Source organism: Poecilia reticulata, linkage group LG10, assembly GCF_000633615.1.
Source record: "Poecilia reticulata strain Guanapo linkage group LG10, Guppy_female_1.0+MT, whole genome shotgun sequence".
Lineage (NCBI taxonomy): Eukaryota > Metazoa > Chordata > Actinopteri > Cyprinodontiformes > Poeciliidae > Poecilia > Poecilia reticulata.
Window position 1 is genome coordinate 21,536,428 of NC_024340.1, and position 14,247 is coordinate 21,550,674.

Below are 14,247 nucleotides of genomic sequence, written 5' to 3' on the forward strand. Positions count from 1 at the left end.
CCAGACTGTTGGCTGAAGCGTCCTGGTTTTCTGAAGGTGTTTTTGGGAGAAAGTTTGCACACCTGCCCTCCAGCTCCCTGTGCTGACCCTCCAGGCTCCGGTAGCTGGCCCTCAGCTGGGAGTATTTCTCCAGCAGCTCTTCCAGCTCCACTTCCTGCTGCTGCTGCAGCGCAGTCATCCGCTCGTGGTCCCGCCTCAGAGCCTCCATCCTGGACACCGACTCCTCTCGCTCCCGCGCCCACACCTTTGACTCGGCCTCCAGCGCGGCGCACCGGGCCTCGCTCTCGCTGCAGCGTGCCAGCACTGTTGCATGCTGGGAGTTTAGGGAGGCCTGTTCCACCTGAGTGTGCATGTGGCAAACAGACCATGTCTATGGATGTGAACATCAACCTAGCTTCTAGAGTTGTGCATCTTAAATGACCCATTTAGGTATTTGTGTGTGTCCTTAAGACTTTGACTGCTGTTTATTGTTGTATTTTTTTTATTTATAAATCCATCCATCAATCCAAGCAAAGAATGAGGAAAGTGAGCAAATTGAGGACAGAACATGTAAAAGGGAAAAGACTAGGTAAGTAACTCCTCTAAAAATTGCAAATGTCAGTAAAAGAAATCTTAGCCAGCTCAAATAATTGCTACGCAAGGTGAATTTAAAACATGACAAAGAGGTTTGGCCTTTTGGAAGAAAGTATATAAAAATGAGAGCTGACTAAAGACTTTTGCATGTTTTTTTTCTGATTTTATTTGACAGACTAACACAGAGTAGTGCACATTAGTGATGTGGAATGAAATGATAAAAATAAAACAGTTTTCTTGCAAAATCAGAAACTCTGATTTGCCATCCCTTACTTTGATGCTCTTAAATAAAGTCAAGAGAAATCAGTTGCCTTCAGAAGTTGCCTAAGTAGAGTTCAAATCGAGTTCTCTCTGTAAACGCAGATGTTCTGTGAAGGTTTCAGATGTTTCTTAAGGAACATCAGTGAACAAACATGAAGAGAATTCAGCAGCTAATTTAAAATTGTGCTAAGGTCAGATTAATTACATAAAATCGAAATAAAGTACTTTGAAAATTGTAATGTTGAGAGCAAGTTGAAGGGTTCTGAATCCTTTATGCATGTCAGTGGAGGTGCAGGAACAATGTTTGCACTGTAATATTTGCTCTAACACCAAAGTGCACTCATAAGGACAGTCTGAGGTTTTAATAAAAAATGGGGTCACAAAAAACAGAATATGTTTAACTTTGTGGGTTCCTAAATTATTTACATTATGCTATTTCTGCTAAGCATTTAATATTTTATAAATCAGGTGTAAAATGGTGCAGCAAGCATCACTCGTTCCACATAACCATCTGCACGACGGTGACTCTAAACAGTTCGACGTCGAACCGGTTCTTTGAAAATGGCCGACGTGTTTCGATCAAAAATGTTAAGAAAAACAACCCTGGGGGTAACGAGCTCACTCCATCATCGTCCTGCTGCTTGTGTGTGTGGTCACCTGTAGCTGAGTGTTGAGCATCTGCAGGCTGGTGCAGGAGTCCTGCAGGCTGAGGGAGTGGCGGCGCAGAGCCTCCAGCTGCTCCTTGAGGTGCTCACAGGCCTCCTGGGACTGAGACAGGCGCATCTGCAGAGCCTCCTGCCGCGCCGACGCCACGGCTCTCTGAAGGAGGGTGAGAAAGCTTCCATTTTAACAAGGTCTGCAGCAACGCCGTGGTATTCAAATACCTCTGGAAATATCCATGCGATTTGAATTTGAGTGGAATCAGCAGCTGACCTTTTAAATTACTCCCATGCAGGTCAGATGTTGAGGGCTATCTGACCTTTACATCAATCTAGAAACACTGAAATTCATCCCAAATCTGTCATAAAGTAAATTTCTAAACTTTCCCCCCCCCCTGTAAATATGCATACTTATTACTGACACTTGACACTGTGTAACCCATGCCTAAATATGTTGATTAGGCAGTGTCAGACATAATCTGAGGGAAAAATGCTGACAGGATAAAAAAAAAAAGTGTATTGCTCCAAAATTGATCTGCAGCAGCACATCACGGCTCATTTCTGTTCCCACCACGCAGCCTGACGGTATTTTTGCACACACGGTCAGGGAAACAGCGTTGGAGCATGGTTTTGAGCGCGTGCAGCTCAGGTTTAGTGTGTGACAGCTCTTTTTTTAAACCACATTTTTCTCATGTTTAACACTGCTGACTCAATCATATGCCGGGAATTTCTTCCTTCGTAAATGGGCACCTTTAAAATTTTGCTTTCCTGCAGCACAATTCACTCTTCTGACTGCAGCCATTAAATTTCAGTATTGGAAAATTGTTCTATTTCTATATCAGATGACGAATTCACAGAACAACAGCTAATAGATTTGCTGCTTTAATAAGCAACTCCATCCTGCGGAGGAGATTTTACCTCTCCGAAATCATACCCAATCAAAACTGACTTGACTAATCTGTCTGCACTGTGGCTGAAACTGTCTTCCTGCAAGTTTATTAAATTAAGAGTATTTGTCAACTTTTTTGCGGTTGCTGCAGAAAATCAGATCAGAGTATTATCAACATAAAATGAGACTTTTAGGTTAAATATGGACACGCTAAAGTGAAATATCTGGATGCAAATGTGCTGGTGGTGGAGAGTGAAGAGGCTTTTTTGGTTTTTAAGTTTTTTCACTATTATTGCAGTTTGGGTTACACATATTAGCTGTTAAGTTTTATACCAAAAAACAAAAGTTGGAGAGCTTGACGACCACCTCAAGCCGCTGCTGCTGCTGCCTGTGTAACGACGTTTCAAACTGCTTTTGAGGGATAATTTACCATCAAGATTAGAAGTTCACATCCTTCCATCGCTGGCATATATGCATTATTAATGTTGAGCTTTTAATGATGTACAGAACTAGGTGCACAACCTTTAATTAAATTTTACACCTTTAAATCTAACTTTAATTATTTCAAAGATTGAATAATGTCAAACTGGAGCTGTATCTACATAAACATTTGTGTAACTGAGTGGCACAATCTCCTGATGATTATAAGAAAGCCATACATTTTCTACACTTTTAAGCCCTTTCACTACTTAAAATTATTAGTAATATTTCTATTTTATTGTATTATTTATTTTAAATGCACACATCTTGTTGAGTGTTTTTACATAAGAATTAAAGCTGCACCAGAATATTTCTGACTAAACCAGGAATTAAAGCCCAGAGCTGGCCGCGTCTTCGTTCAGCTGTCCTTAATCTCTTAAAAGTTTACCAGCAATAATGCAGCGCTGGCTGAGAAATACACTGGATGAAATTCCTGACCTTGGAGATGATGCAGCTCCACTCTAACAGCTTGATGTTGGGGTTAATGTGTGTTTTTGAGGCAGAGAGGAACAGCATGAGCTGCATCCGGGGAGCAGCAGAGGAGATAAGGAAGATTAACAGTAGCCGAGGTGACATTTTAAAACTGATGAGCAGAGATAAAACCCAAGTTCTGGAAATAAACCGCCAAGCTCGGGGAAGTGGCCTTGTGCGAGCTGATAGTCGCAGAGTGTCCCTACAGCAACAATTTTAGCAGAATACGGCCCAACCCCTCACATAAACACAGACACACACATCGCTTACAGGCTTACACACCTCTTTCTCCAGCTCCAGCACCCTCTCACTCAGCAGCCGCTCTGACTCTCCTGTGGTGTGCCGCCGGGTCATGCACGGGGCGAGCTCCCTGCCGGCTTCAGGGCTTTGATCTAGATGTGGCGTCTCGTTTTTGTGCGACAGTTCTGAATTTGAAACGGGAGGAGATTCGCTCGTCTTGAGCTGCTGTGAGAGCGACTGGGCTTTCTCCTGAGACCGCTTTAGAGAATCTGTCGTCGCCCTGAGCTCAGCCTCGGATCTCTGCAACTTCTGCCTGAGGTCGTCGACTTCGGCAGCCAGTTTCTGAGCTGAACTCTGCTCACTGGATAGATCCTATGGAGATGGAGAACGGGTGGGAAAGGATTAAAAGATTAAAATCTGAGGAATGCTAAAGAAAAAAAAACAATGCATTAACATAAAGAAGAATATCTAGCAGGAGGATTTGCACAATCTGTTTTATATAAATCCTGGGATTTGATTCAAGGACAACCTTTCTTGTAAAACTTTGTTAGAGCCAATAGGACAAGTATAAGCCTGGTCATCTGCAGCAGTAGCTCCCACCTGAACAAGAAAACTGAATCTTCTTTCTTTTGGTTTTAATTACTGTTTACTTGCAAACACTTGTAAAAGGTAGTTCTGTGTGGAACAGCCTTTTTAATGTAACCTCTGCACAGAAATTTGACAAAACAGGGATTTTCTGTTGTTTTGTACCTCTGATCTAACTGCAAACAATTTTTAAAATGTTTAGCACCAGATATTTACTAAACTTCTGCACAAGATTCACAGATTAGCAGATTGTATTAAATATATCCAAATATGACAATAAAGTCAAGCTAGTTTGCACCATTTATGCTTTTTTGATGCACATTCATTACACACCAAGGACCATGTTGTAATCATTTTGCTGCCGCCTACTGGTCAGTCTTTTAACCAATCAAGTTTCAAAATGTATGATGCATGTGCAATATTTAAATTATTTTGTAATTAATTTAGAATCTGGAAGAAAAATACACATATTTTTAATTAATTGTTGATACATTTATGCAATGAGAGGTCATAATAAATATTATTGACGATGGATAAAACATAATTTTGTTCCAAACACGATAATGAATAAGATTATTATGTTTTTTGCAGGCTATAAACTAAAAAAAGAAGCATGTCACCCCCACTTTTAACAACATTTAAAACCCTATTTATACATCTATTTAATGAGGAGGAGTGTATTTTTGGGATCCATAATATCGCTTGGGAATTTTTTCTCTTTTGTGTACATTTATGACAGCATCAAACAGCAGATTCATCTCATTTGTGCACAAATGCAACATCTCCAGGTTTTCCAGCTTGCAGCACAGAAATTATAGCCACAAAAACTAATAACCTCAACTTTTACTGGTTGAAGTGAGTTAATATGCTAATTAAGCATTGGGATAATGACAATCACAACAACCACTGTAACAGTTTTATGCATTTGTAACTAATGTCTTTTTGTGTCTTGTAACAATTAACAGAAAAATATGCAATTAGCAATAAATTTTACATTCATTTTAATTTCTGGAGATCATTTCCGGACCCCCGGGTGAGGGGTTTTATGACCCACAGAGGAATCCCAGCCCCCTCGGTTTTACAGTCGTCTGTACTGGGGAAAACCCTCGCTTTTCTCTAAGCATCTTTTCTTTTTGCTTTTTGAGCGTGATGCATGTTTAAAAATCAAATTCTTTGGCAGTGAATTTGTTTTGTTCAGGTAAATCCAGAGTGCATATTCACCTTGTGCAGCAGAACTATGGGTATAACGTGAGCCTTTTTTCAAAAACACACCTGAGACAGTGAGCTGATCTTGGCCAGGGCTTCTGCATGCTGCTCCTGCAGCTGCTGCTTCACCCCCTCCATGCTGCTCAGTCGAGAGCTGAGCTTTTTCTCCAGGTCCTGCAGCCGAGCGCTGAGCTCCTTGGACTCAGTCAGCTGCTGACACACACGTCTACACACACAGCAGGAACACGGGTCAGAGGAGGGTTGACTGAAGATTTCGCATTACAGATAACGGCATGGAGCAAGCAAGCAGCTCTCTCTGATGCCTTGTAAAAGTTAATTGCAGAATGAAGGTTAAATACGAGTGCACCTGTGTTCAGCGTCCAGGGCACACGCTCTCTGGTTGCTGTGCTCCAGAGCCAAGGTCGTGCTCTCCAGCTGCTGCCTGAGCCTCGCCGCCTCCCTCTCTCTCTGACGGCCCTCCTTCCGCTCGCCGTCCAGCTCCGACTGGCACACGTCCTTCTCCTGCTCCAGCCGCGACGCCTCCAGCAGCGCCTGGTCACGCGCTCGGACCAGAGACTCTGCTTCCAGGGCGGCCTCGTGGAGCTCCGCCTCCAGCTGCTCCTCCCGACGCCGCGAGGTCTCCAGACTGCGGCCCTGACGCTCCAGCTCCGCTCTCAGAGTCTGGATGGTGAGCTCCAGCTGGTCAGTCTGACGGCAGAAGACGGATGGATTAATGACGCCATTTTATTATTTTCTGGACAGACGAGGCGAGAAACTATTTGATCCAGCAGGAGATAACCAACATGACTGAATCTCTAGACAAACCTGACTGTGATCTAGGTGATAAACTACAGTGAAGACAGAAGTCATGAATAAAATAAAACCCAGATAAAACTGCATGGGAGCTCCGTAAACCATGAGCTTCTCATATTAGAAGACGATTAAAATTTAGCTTTTATGTTTAAAGTCTGCTCCTGTCCAATATAAAGAATATGAGAAAAAAGTTTAACTTAATGTGTTATTGAGCTTAATGAACTGTTTGAGAGCTAGGATCAATTGGAATATATGTGATTGAATTTAAATTATTTTTTTCTGTAAAGTTCCTGCAGATGACATTTGTTGTGAATTGGCAGTGTCCAAATAAACTAAACCGAATTGAAATGTTTAGCAAAATTATGTTTAAAGCTAAATTATAGATGCTAGATCACCAAGGGATTACTAGGATTTCTATTATTCTGAATTTTGTTTAATAATCCTCTGATTTAAGATTTAAATTTAACAACAAAAACTGCAGCTTTTCTGCAGCAGCATCATAGATCAATATATCGGTTTAAACTAAAGTTCAAAATCAGCTTCATTTGCCATATTTGTACATGAAAACAGGGAATTTGAATTTGGTTCTACTTTGCTCTCAATATGCAGAGATTCAAATATAAGTCTATAAATTTGGAAGAAGAAGAAAAGACAAGATTGAATTAATGTGAACATGTATAGTCTCAATGTAAGCATTAGAGAAACAGCCTGGGGGAACAAACTGAGTTTGTGGTGGTTTGTTCAGTAAATAGCGCTCTATAGGCCAAACTAAAGGCAAACCTTTAAACAGTTTGTGTCCAGGATGTGTGGGGTCTGCAGAGATGTATGTCCTGGTTGGAGAGAAGGCTAGCTACAATTATCCTCGCTGGAGACCTTATCGTTTATTGCAGTCTAAACAGTTTCTGAGCTAAACTACATTATCATCAAACAGAATACCTCAGTGAGCTCACACATGAAAAAAGAGACAGGGGATAAGAAGTCATTTTTTACATTTGGGTTAAATTCAGGCCTGAAGCTCAGGGAAGTAGAGTGCACTTCATGCTTCATTTAACATTCACCAATTTAAAGCCCAGGAGCTCAAAGTCTCTGCTGCTGTGGTCAAGATGTTGGGCCGTATGTGGCTTTTTCCGTTTCATGAAATGAATCATCAAATATTCAAATATACAAATTTTTATTTTCGAGCTGACTATGCAGATGTACAACTAACGTTATTTAATTCATAAACCGAGGAGGCCAAGAAGCCGCATCGCTCTGATATTGCGGGAAGCAGCTGCATTTAGTTTTTGGCAGGAAATCACAGCATCCAAGAAGGCCGTGAACTTCTTCACTGAACTGACATCTAAACAAGGAGAGCAAGCTTTCTTTTTATGTTCAATGATGTCAAATTGTAAAATATCTGTCTTGGAAAACTTAAAACTTGAATAAAAGTGGTGTTAATTGGCTGTAAAAATTGCATGAACACAAAGAAGCTGGATTCTTTTTTTAAAAAAGAATCGGTGTGACATGGAGGAAGATCAGAAATCATTAACAGCTCTTTCTGTGCAGGAGGTGTTCACCAACCTTGTTTTATGGTATTTCTTTAATGCTGACTATGCAGTGCTCTTTTCCTTAACTTGCAGCTTTACTCATGTCCTGAAATTTTACTGCAAATAGGACATTAAACATAGCATTCACTGAGACTTCATTCTGCTGATGCAGAATGTCTGAACAAGCTGGTTTTAGGTTTCCTTTTTAAATGAAATCATGTTGGAAAACTGAAAAGGATTTCTGCTCTGGATTTCTTATTCAGGTATTGCAGCTGAGAAGTACTAAAATAATGTTTTATAGTACACAAAACTTCTCTATCTTTATTTCAGAACGACAACAGTAGTTTGAACAACAACAAAAATCCATCCACGTCTTGTCTGCTCCTGACCTTTCGCTGGGCGGCTCGCAGGGCGTCCACCGTGCTGCGCAGCGTGTCCCTGTCTCTCTCCAGCGCCGCCCGCTCCCCCTCCAGGGTGGCGATGACCGTGGTCTGCATCCGGTGGAGCTCCGCTTGGCTCCGCAGGCGGCACAGCTCCTCCTCCATGTTCAGACTGTCCGACTGAAGGACCTGCCAGAACAACAGGGAGTCGATCACGGAGCTGCAGAACCGGCCACCCTTCATAAACACTGGATGAGTTAATTCACTGAACACATCTCAGTTCTCTAGGATCGACCGGGTCAGCCATATATGAGCCATATATGTTTGCAATACCCCCCAAAAAACCTTTAAAATTAATTAATCCTGTATGGTAGTTGTGTCATCTTATTCTGGACAATTGCAGTAATCTTTGCAGTCCTTTTGATGTTATACATTATTTTTTATTTATACTTTGGAGTTTTCAGTTGGGGAGCATTTTTTGGCATTTGTAGCAATTCATGACTTTTTATTTGAATAAATATTATGTGACACACAGTTCCACTTCTTTCAGCGAGTGGGCGAACGAGAACCCACACTTTTCTTGCCCATTACAATAACAATTTTTTTCTGGACAATAAATTGTCCCGTAATTTTTATGATAAACAGTAATGATATATTGATAATGGCATAGTAATGCAAGTTCACACCCTCAAAGACCAATAAACTTTGACTTGTAAACAATATTTAGCACTGGAACACATTTTAGATATCCAAAATATTTTTTTAAAAAAACAATAAATAAAACTGGAATAATAAACACAATCAAAATCACAAATACATTGAATTATGATATCTTTCAAAAAAATATTAATCAGAATTAAATTATCAAGCTGAGCTTCATTTATCATGCAATTTATTGATTAATTGCTTATTGCGACTAGCTTAGCCTCAACACACAGTGAAGAGGCAAAGCTCATTGTAATAGAAATGAAACAAACAGCGTCATCTTGGGGTCACAAAGTGTCCAGAACAGTCTTTAGATTCAATCTAACCAGTTAACTGAGGCGATGGAAGAATACATCTCTAAACAATGTTAGAAGGTAAAACTGTTTTATTTGATCGGATGAGACTAAAATTGAGTTTTAAGCAACAAAGACTGATGTGAAATTATTTTTGGGAAAGACGGTGTTGGGTATGGCTGAGGATGCGGGATGCTTTGGGCCCGTTTCTCTTCCACAGGGAAACATGTCAGAAGGCGTGGCAGAAAACTATGTATTCAGTCTGCCAGACCAGGTGGTGGCGCTGTAACACTACCAGAGACCGACACAAAAAACACAGAACTGCTCACATAGCAACAGGGAAACATGAAACCACTGCTCTGAAATCTTTCCGCTGTGGAACTTGGTTTCAGAAACAATCATTTCTGGTCTCCCTAGACATCAAACCTGTGTGAACGCACAGCCTACGTGACTGAAAACTTTCACATACACCTACAATGATCTCAGAGTGGGCAAGACTTCAGATGTTTGCCTTGACGACCAGCGTTTAAAAATACTGGCTTCATGAAAACTTTGAAATACCAGAAGATTTTACGTGGTTTTATGTCATGCAGGATATTTATTCAAAATATAACCCTAACTCTCAAAATAGGAATTGTTTACCATTAACAGCCTCCGGGCCTAAATCCATATGAAACCTTTGAGCTGGAGAGAGCGTCATGAAAGGAGCCAGGACTCTTTATGATCCACAGATTGTGCACAGAGGAATGATGAAACAAATCCTCCTCTGTATTCTGCAGCCTTTTGAAATGTTAATCCACAAAACTAAAAGCTGGCAGCAGGGGAACCCGCAACTCTGTTACCAAAGATTTTATTTAAAACAATTATTTTATTGCAATATTATCCCCCAAAATAAATAATGAATGCCTGGATTATTCTTAATTTCTCTGTGTTTATTATTGAACTACAATAAAATATTATTTTTTGAGTTTGCTTTTATAATTAATCTTTAGTTTGAATCCTCCCTCAACTATTTGTTGTCAGTTTTCAGACGGTTTTCCTAAAATCTCTGCCATGTGATTTCAATGATGCTAAAAAGACTTTTCTTCCTCTGTCACTTTTCCTGACAAGGTGCTAACTCTGGGTTTCAGTTTTATGTTTTCTGTTCTGTCAGGGTTTGGTTTCAGTTTTTTGACTTTACTTCCTGTTTTATTTTGTAGAATCAGTTTCTCCTTCCTCTGCAGTTCAGGTTTCATGTTTGCTTTCTCTGATCCTCGTGTTGCCGTGGTTACCATGACACAATCATCCTCCCCGTTTTCTTAAGTTCCTCTTCTAAAGTTTTAGTAATTTTTCTGCATATTCTGCTTTTGCAAAACATTTTTTGTTTGGTTGTTCCCTGACAATGTGTCTGTTTTTGACTCCTTGGTTCTTGACCTTTAGTCATATTTTGGATTTTTGACTCAATTTCTGACTCAATTTTTCTTAGTCCATCAATTTCTATAATTGCACATCAGAATTCCCCATTTATCACCTCAGCTTCATCTTTACCTTTAATTATTTAAAGTGTCAAGATCAAACAAAGCATCTTTATCCTGAATAAACTTTCAAACGTGCTCATTTATACCAACTAGATTAAGAATAACATCCTGGTCTTATGCAGGTCAAATTATTACACCTCATTAAAACAAAAAGTAATTTTTTTGTAATTTGTGTAATTCTCTGCAGGAATTATTTTAGTATAAATAAATAAAAAAACATAAAAACTATTTACGTCTTATCACTAAAATGTCTGCACAGTTCAGTTCTGACTTTCCTAATATTTGTCAATCACAATATAATCCTTAAATAGCTAATTATAGATTGAATGCTGCCTTATGTTTGTGATTAAACGACAGAAGTAATGCGTCAAAAACTGGAAATTTATTTAGAAAAACTGTGTTGCATTAATCAAGCTGGTTTCACAATCAGTTTAAAACATGCAGCGGCCGCGACAACACTTCATCGACCATCCCTTCTGTACTTCCTCCCCCTCTTCCTCGGCATAACCAACCTCACTTATGGACTCGGCCTCTTCATCCTGACTGATATCGATTTACTCATCATCTTCAGTGAAGTCTGCCTCTCCTCTCCACTGACACTTCGTTTGAAGCTGTAACCTAAGCTAATTGTGTGGTGCAGAAAACCTTATGATGACCCAGTTATAACGTGAAAACATGTTCTTGGTAATAATATTGTGTTTCAGAAATGCTGAACCTTTTTTTGAGAACAACATTTTCAACCTTTAGGCCTGTGGGAAGTGCACATCAACACGACTAAAACCAGGTTGTTCTGTGCAGACTCTCCAACTCCGGTCCCGAAGAGCTACGTTCTGCAACTTTTAGATGCATCCCGCCTCCTGCACACCCGAATGAAATGAACGAGTGCAGAGATCCACCACATGAGAGAATAGTTCAGTCATTTGAGTCAGAGAGTTTTTCTTTCCCACTGGATTTTTCTGAATCTTCCAGTGTGACATTTTGCTACAGCAATGAAAGTTATGTTTAATTTAAAGGCACAGTATTGTATCTTTCCAGGCAAATAGTGCCATTTAATAGCACAATCAAGTTTGCTATTAATATGCTGTATATATCAAACATAACTTAATAGAAATTTGACTTCACAGTTTAACACCCTGAAATTGGTCCTCTGTCTCTTTAAGTAGCTCCTGCTCTTTTTGACACTCCCCCTACAACATTTCTCCTTTATGACATTCTTTGGAGTGTTTCACTGAGAAGTAACTCGTATAATGAGCTCAGCAAAGGCATAGTTCCACCAAATGTTTGCTAATGGCTGCTGCTAGTCTGAAGGAGCAGAAAGAAGGAGGTGCGGGGTGTCTGTGAGGCGGGAAACTGCAGCTTTGTGGAGGAGCTTAGTGGAAATAGGTCAAGAGAAAGCGTTTTTGCTTCCTGAATGGTTGCCACTGGAAATTCAAGGATATCTCAAACATGAATGAAAGAATCAAAACAAAACTCCAGGTATGTTGCAGATGAATAACATCATAACCTGATGTAAAACACAATAAAGTCGATTTTAATAATTTTTTGCGGCGGTGCCAATAAAAGTAGAGGGTGCTAGGTTTTACACTGGTGTGAGACATAACCTAAATTAAGTTATTTGTTTAGTTTGCAGACAGTTTTAGCTCTTCAACTTACTCACCAAACACATTTTAATAACCTTTAATTGGATTTCATGAATCTACTCATTGACAGACCTGCAGGCTTCTCACCTCTATATGCCGGCGAGCCTCCATCAGACTCTCTCCAGCTTTCTTCAGGCGCTGCAGCTCGGCCTCCACCAGCACCAGCTTCTGCTCAGCCTCCCACGTCTTCCTGCTTTGCTCCCCCAGCTTCGATCGCAGCTCTTGGGCTGATTTCGCCTGCCGGTCAGCCTCCTCCTGCGCCTCCTGGAGTCGGCTCGTCAGGAGCGCCAAGTCAGACCCGGATGGGGAGCATGCGTCCTGGTGCGTCTCTGCCGTCTCGGCGTTATCTTCAACAGGACGCTTTACGGCCTCTGATCCAGCGTTTTCCATCTTTGGTTCTTTCTCTTGTTTTTCCAGTTCTTTCTGCCCACCTTCAGCCTCGCCCCGCCATTTGCTCTGGATGCCCTCATCACAGACTTCGCCTTTTCCCACTTGAACATGCAGACCCTCTTCACCCACTCCTGCTTCCCGCCGTGTCCCTATGATTTCTCCCCTTTTCTCCCTCTCCTCCATCAGCCTCACCCGTCCTTCCCCTTCTCCCCTGCTGCTTTCAGAGCCCTGGACTCCTCTCACCGCCTCCCCCTCCTCTTCCTCCTTTTCTCGGCCCAGCTTCTTCACACCTTCCTCTTTCCTCTTCTCTTGAAGGTGTTGAAGCTCCCTCAGCAGCTCCTCCAGCCGCTGCTTCAGAGTGCCATTTTCATTCTTCAAGTTTTGAACCTGAAAAATGGAAGATGAGAGAAATCTTAATAGCACTTTAAAGCTTTGAGTCTTTGCTGGAGCAGAAAAAATGCTTTCTCCATCTCTTTACAATGCTATAATGGGAAATTAAACCAAATGATTTAACGTATAAATAGACGAATAAGAATCTCATCATAAATAACCTAAAAAGCAGAACGAAGCAGAAAATAGTATTAGAAAAACAGGCTTTAAGCGTCAAAGGGAACATGATTCATTTTATTAATTTGACAGGTCCAACAGCATCGATCCAAAACAGCTGATGCGGCTGTTGTAGACATACTACATCAAATTACCATATCCATTTGTCATACAAAGGCAAACTGTAGTATTAATCACTGTTTCCACCAATAGCCCGTTTAGATGAGTGATTTTCTCCTTCATACCGTTTGACACTAATGGTTGGTTTGTATTTGGGCCAGTGATGTCGTTTTCATCAGGTTCACATTTGAAATGCAGCAATCAAGACATGATTGAGGTCTAGACTTTCATTTTTCTTTCGAGTGCTTCTTAAAAATACAGATAATTTCTTAACAGACGACGACGATGTTGATGAGTCAGAATGCGTTTCTTTCTTATCTTAAACTTCTCGTCAATAGAAGTTGAAAGTCTTCAATCGCATCTTGATTGCTTCCATTCAAACACACTGTGGCATTGCACAGAGGGCAAAAACATACGACTGTTATTAACCTGTCCGCATCATACAGATTTCATTCCAGATATACAATAATTACACGCTGCGCAGATTTTAAGAGACTTTCCACAAACTTTCAGCTGATTCACTGTGGAAGTATTCAAGGCTATGATTATTGAGTATAAGGCTGATTTCTTTAGGTTTTTGGCTTTTTTGTTGCAGCTAAATTATCCTACAAAATGTCCTGAATCAAAAGATGATTTCATTTTTAATGGATGTTCAAAGCAACCTAACTAAGTTACATCATAAATACTTCTGATTAATCCCATTAGAACCTGTCTGACAACATGAAGGGTTTTTTTTCTTCTAAAGAAATTTAGGAACAAATGAGAAACAAAGTTAATTTAACAAAGTGAAAAAGGAATTTTTTTGAGAAGTAATGTGACTTTTTCTCTGTGTGTGTTTTTGGTTTTGGCAGATACTCGTCTCTGACTCCAGTCGGAGTGACATCCGAACTGAAGCACAAAGTGATTGTGAACCTCTCCTCTCCTCTCCTCTCCTCTCCTCTCCTCTCCTCTCC

At 40.5% G+C, this 14,247-nt stretch overlaps 1 protein-coding gene across 1 annotated transcript in view; it reads right to left on the minus strand.

Annotated features, from left to right (window-relative positions):
- The window catches only part of ccdc88b (coiled-coil domain containing 88B), a 58,684-nt gene that overhangs the window by 19,872 nt on the left and 24,565 nt on the right, over positions 1–14,247 (minus strand). The window contains exons 15-21 of the mRNA XM_008420428.2: positions 12,326–13,015; positions 8,093–8,272; positions 5,732–6,072; positions 5,431–5,590; positions 3,616–3,945; positions 1,492–1,653; positions 63–340 (exon numbers count right to left, since the gene is read on the minus strand). Coding sequence (XP_008418650.1) covers positions 63–340; positions 1,492–1,653; positions 3,616–3,945; positions 5,431–5,590; positions 5,732–6,072; positions 8,093–8,272; positions 12,326–13,015 — 2,141 coding nt within the window. The remainder of the gene's footprint in view (positions 1–62; positions 341–1,491; positions 1,654–3,615; positions 3,946–5,430; positions 5,591–5,731; positions 6,073–8,092; positions 8,273–12,325; positions 13,016–14,247) is intronic.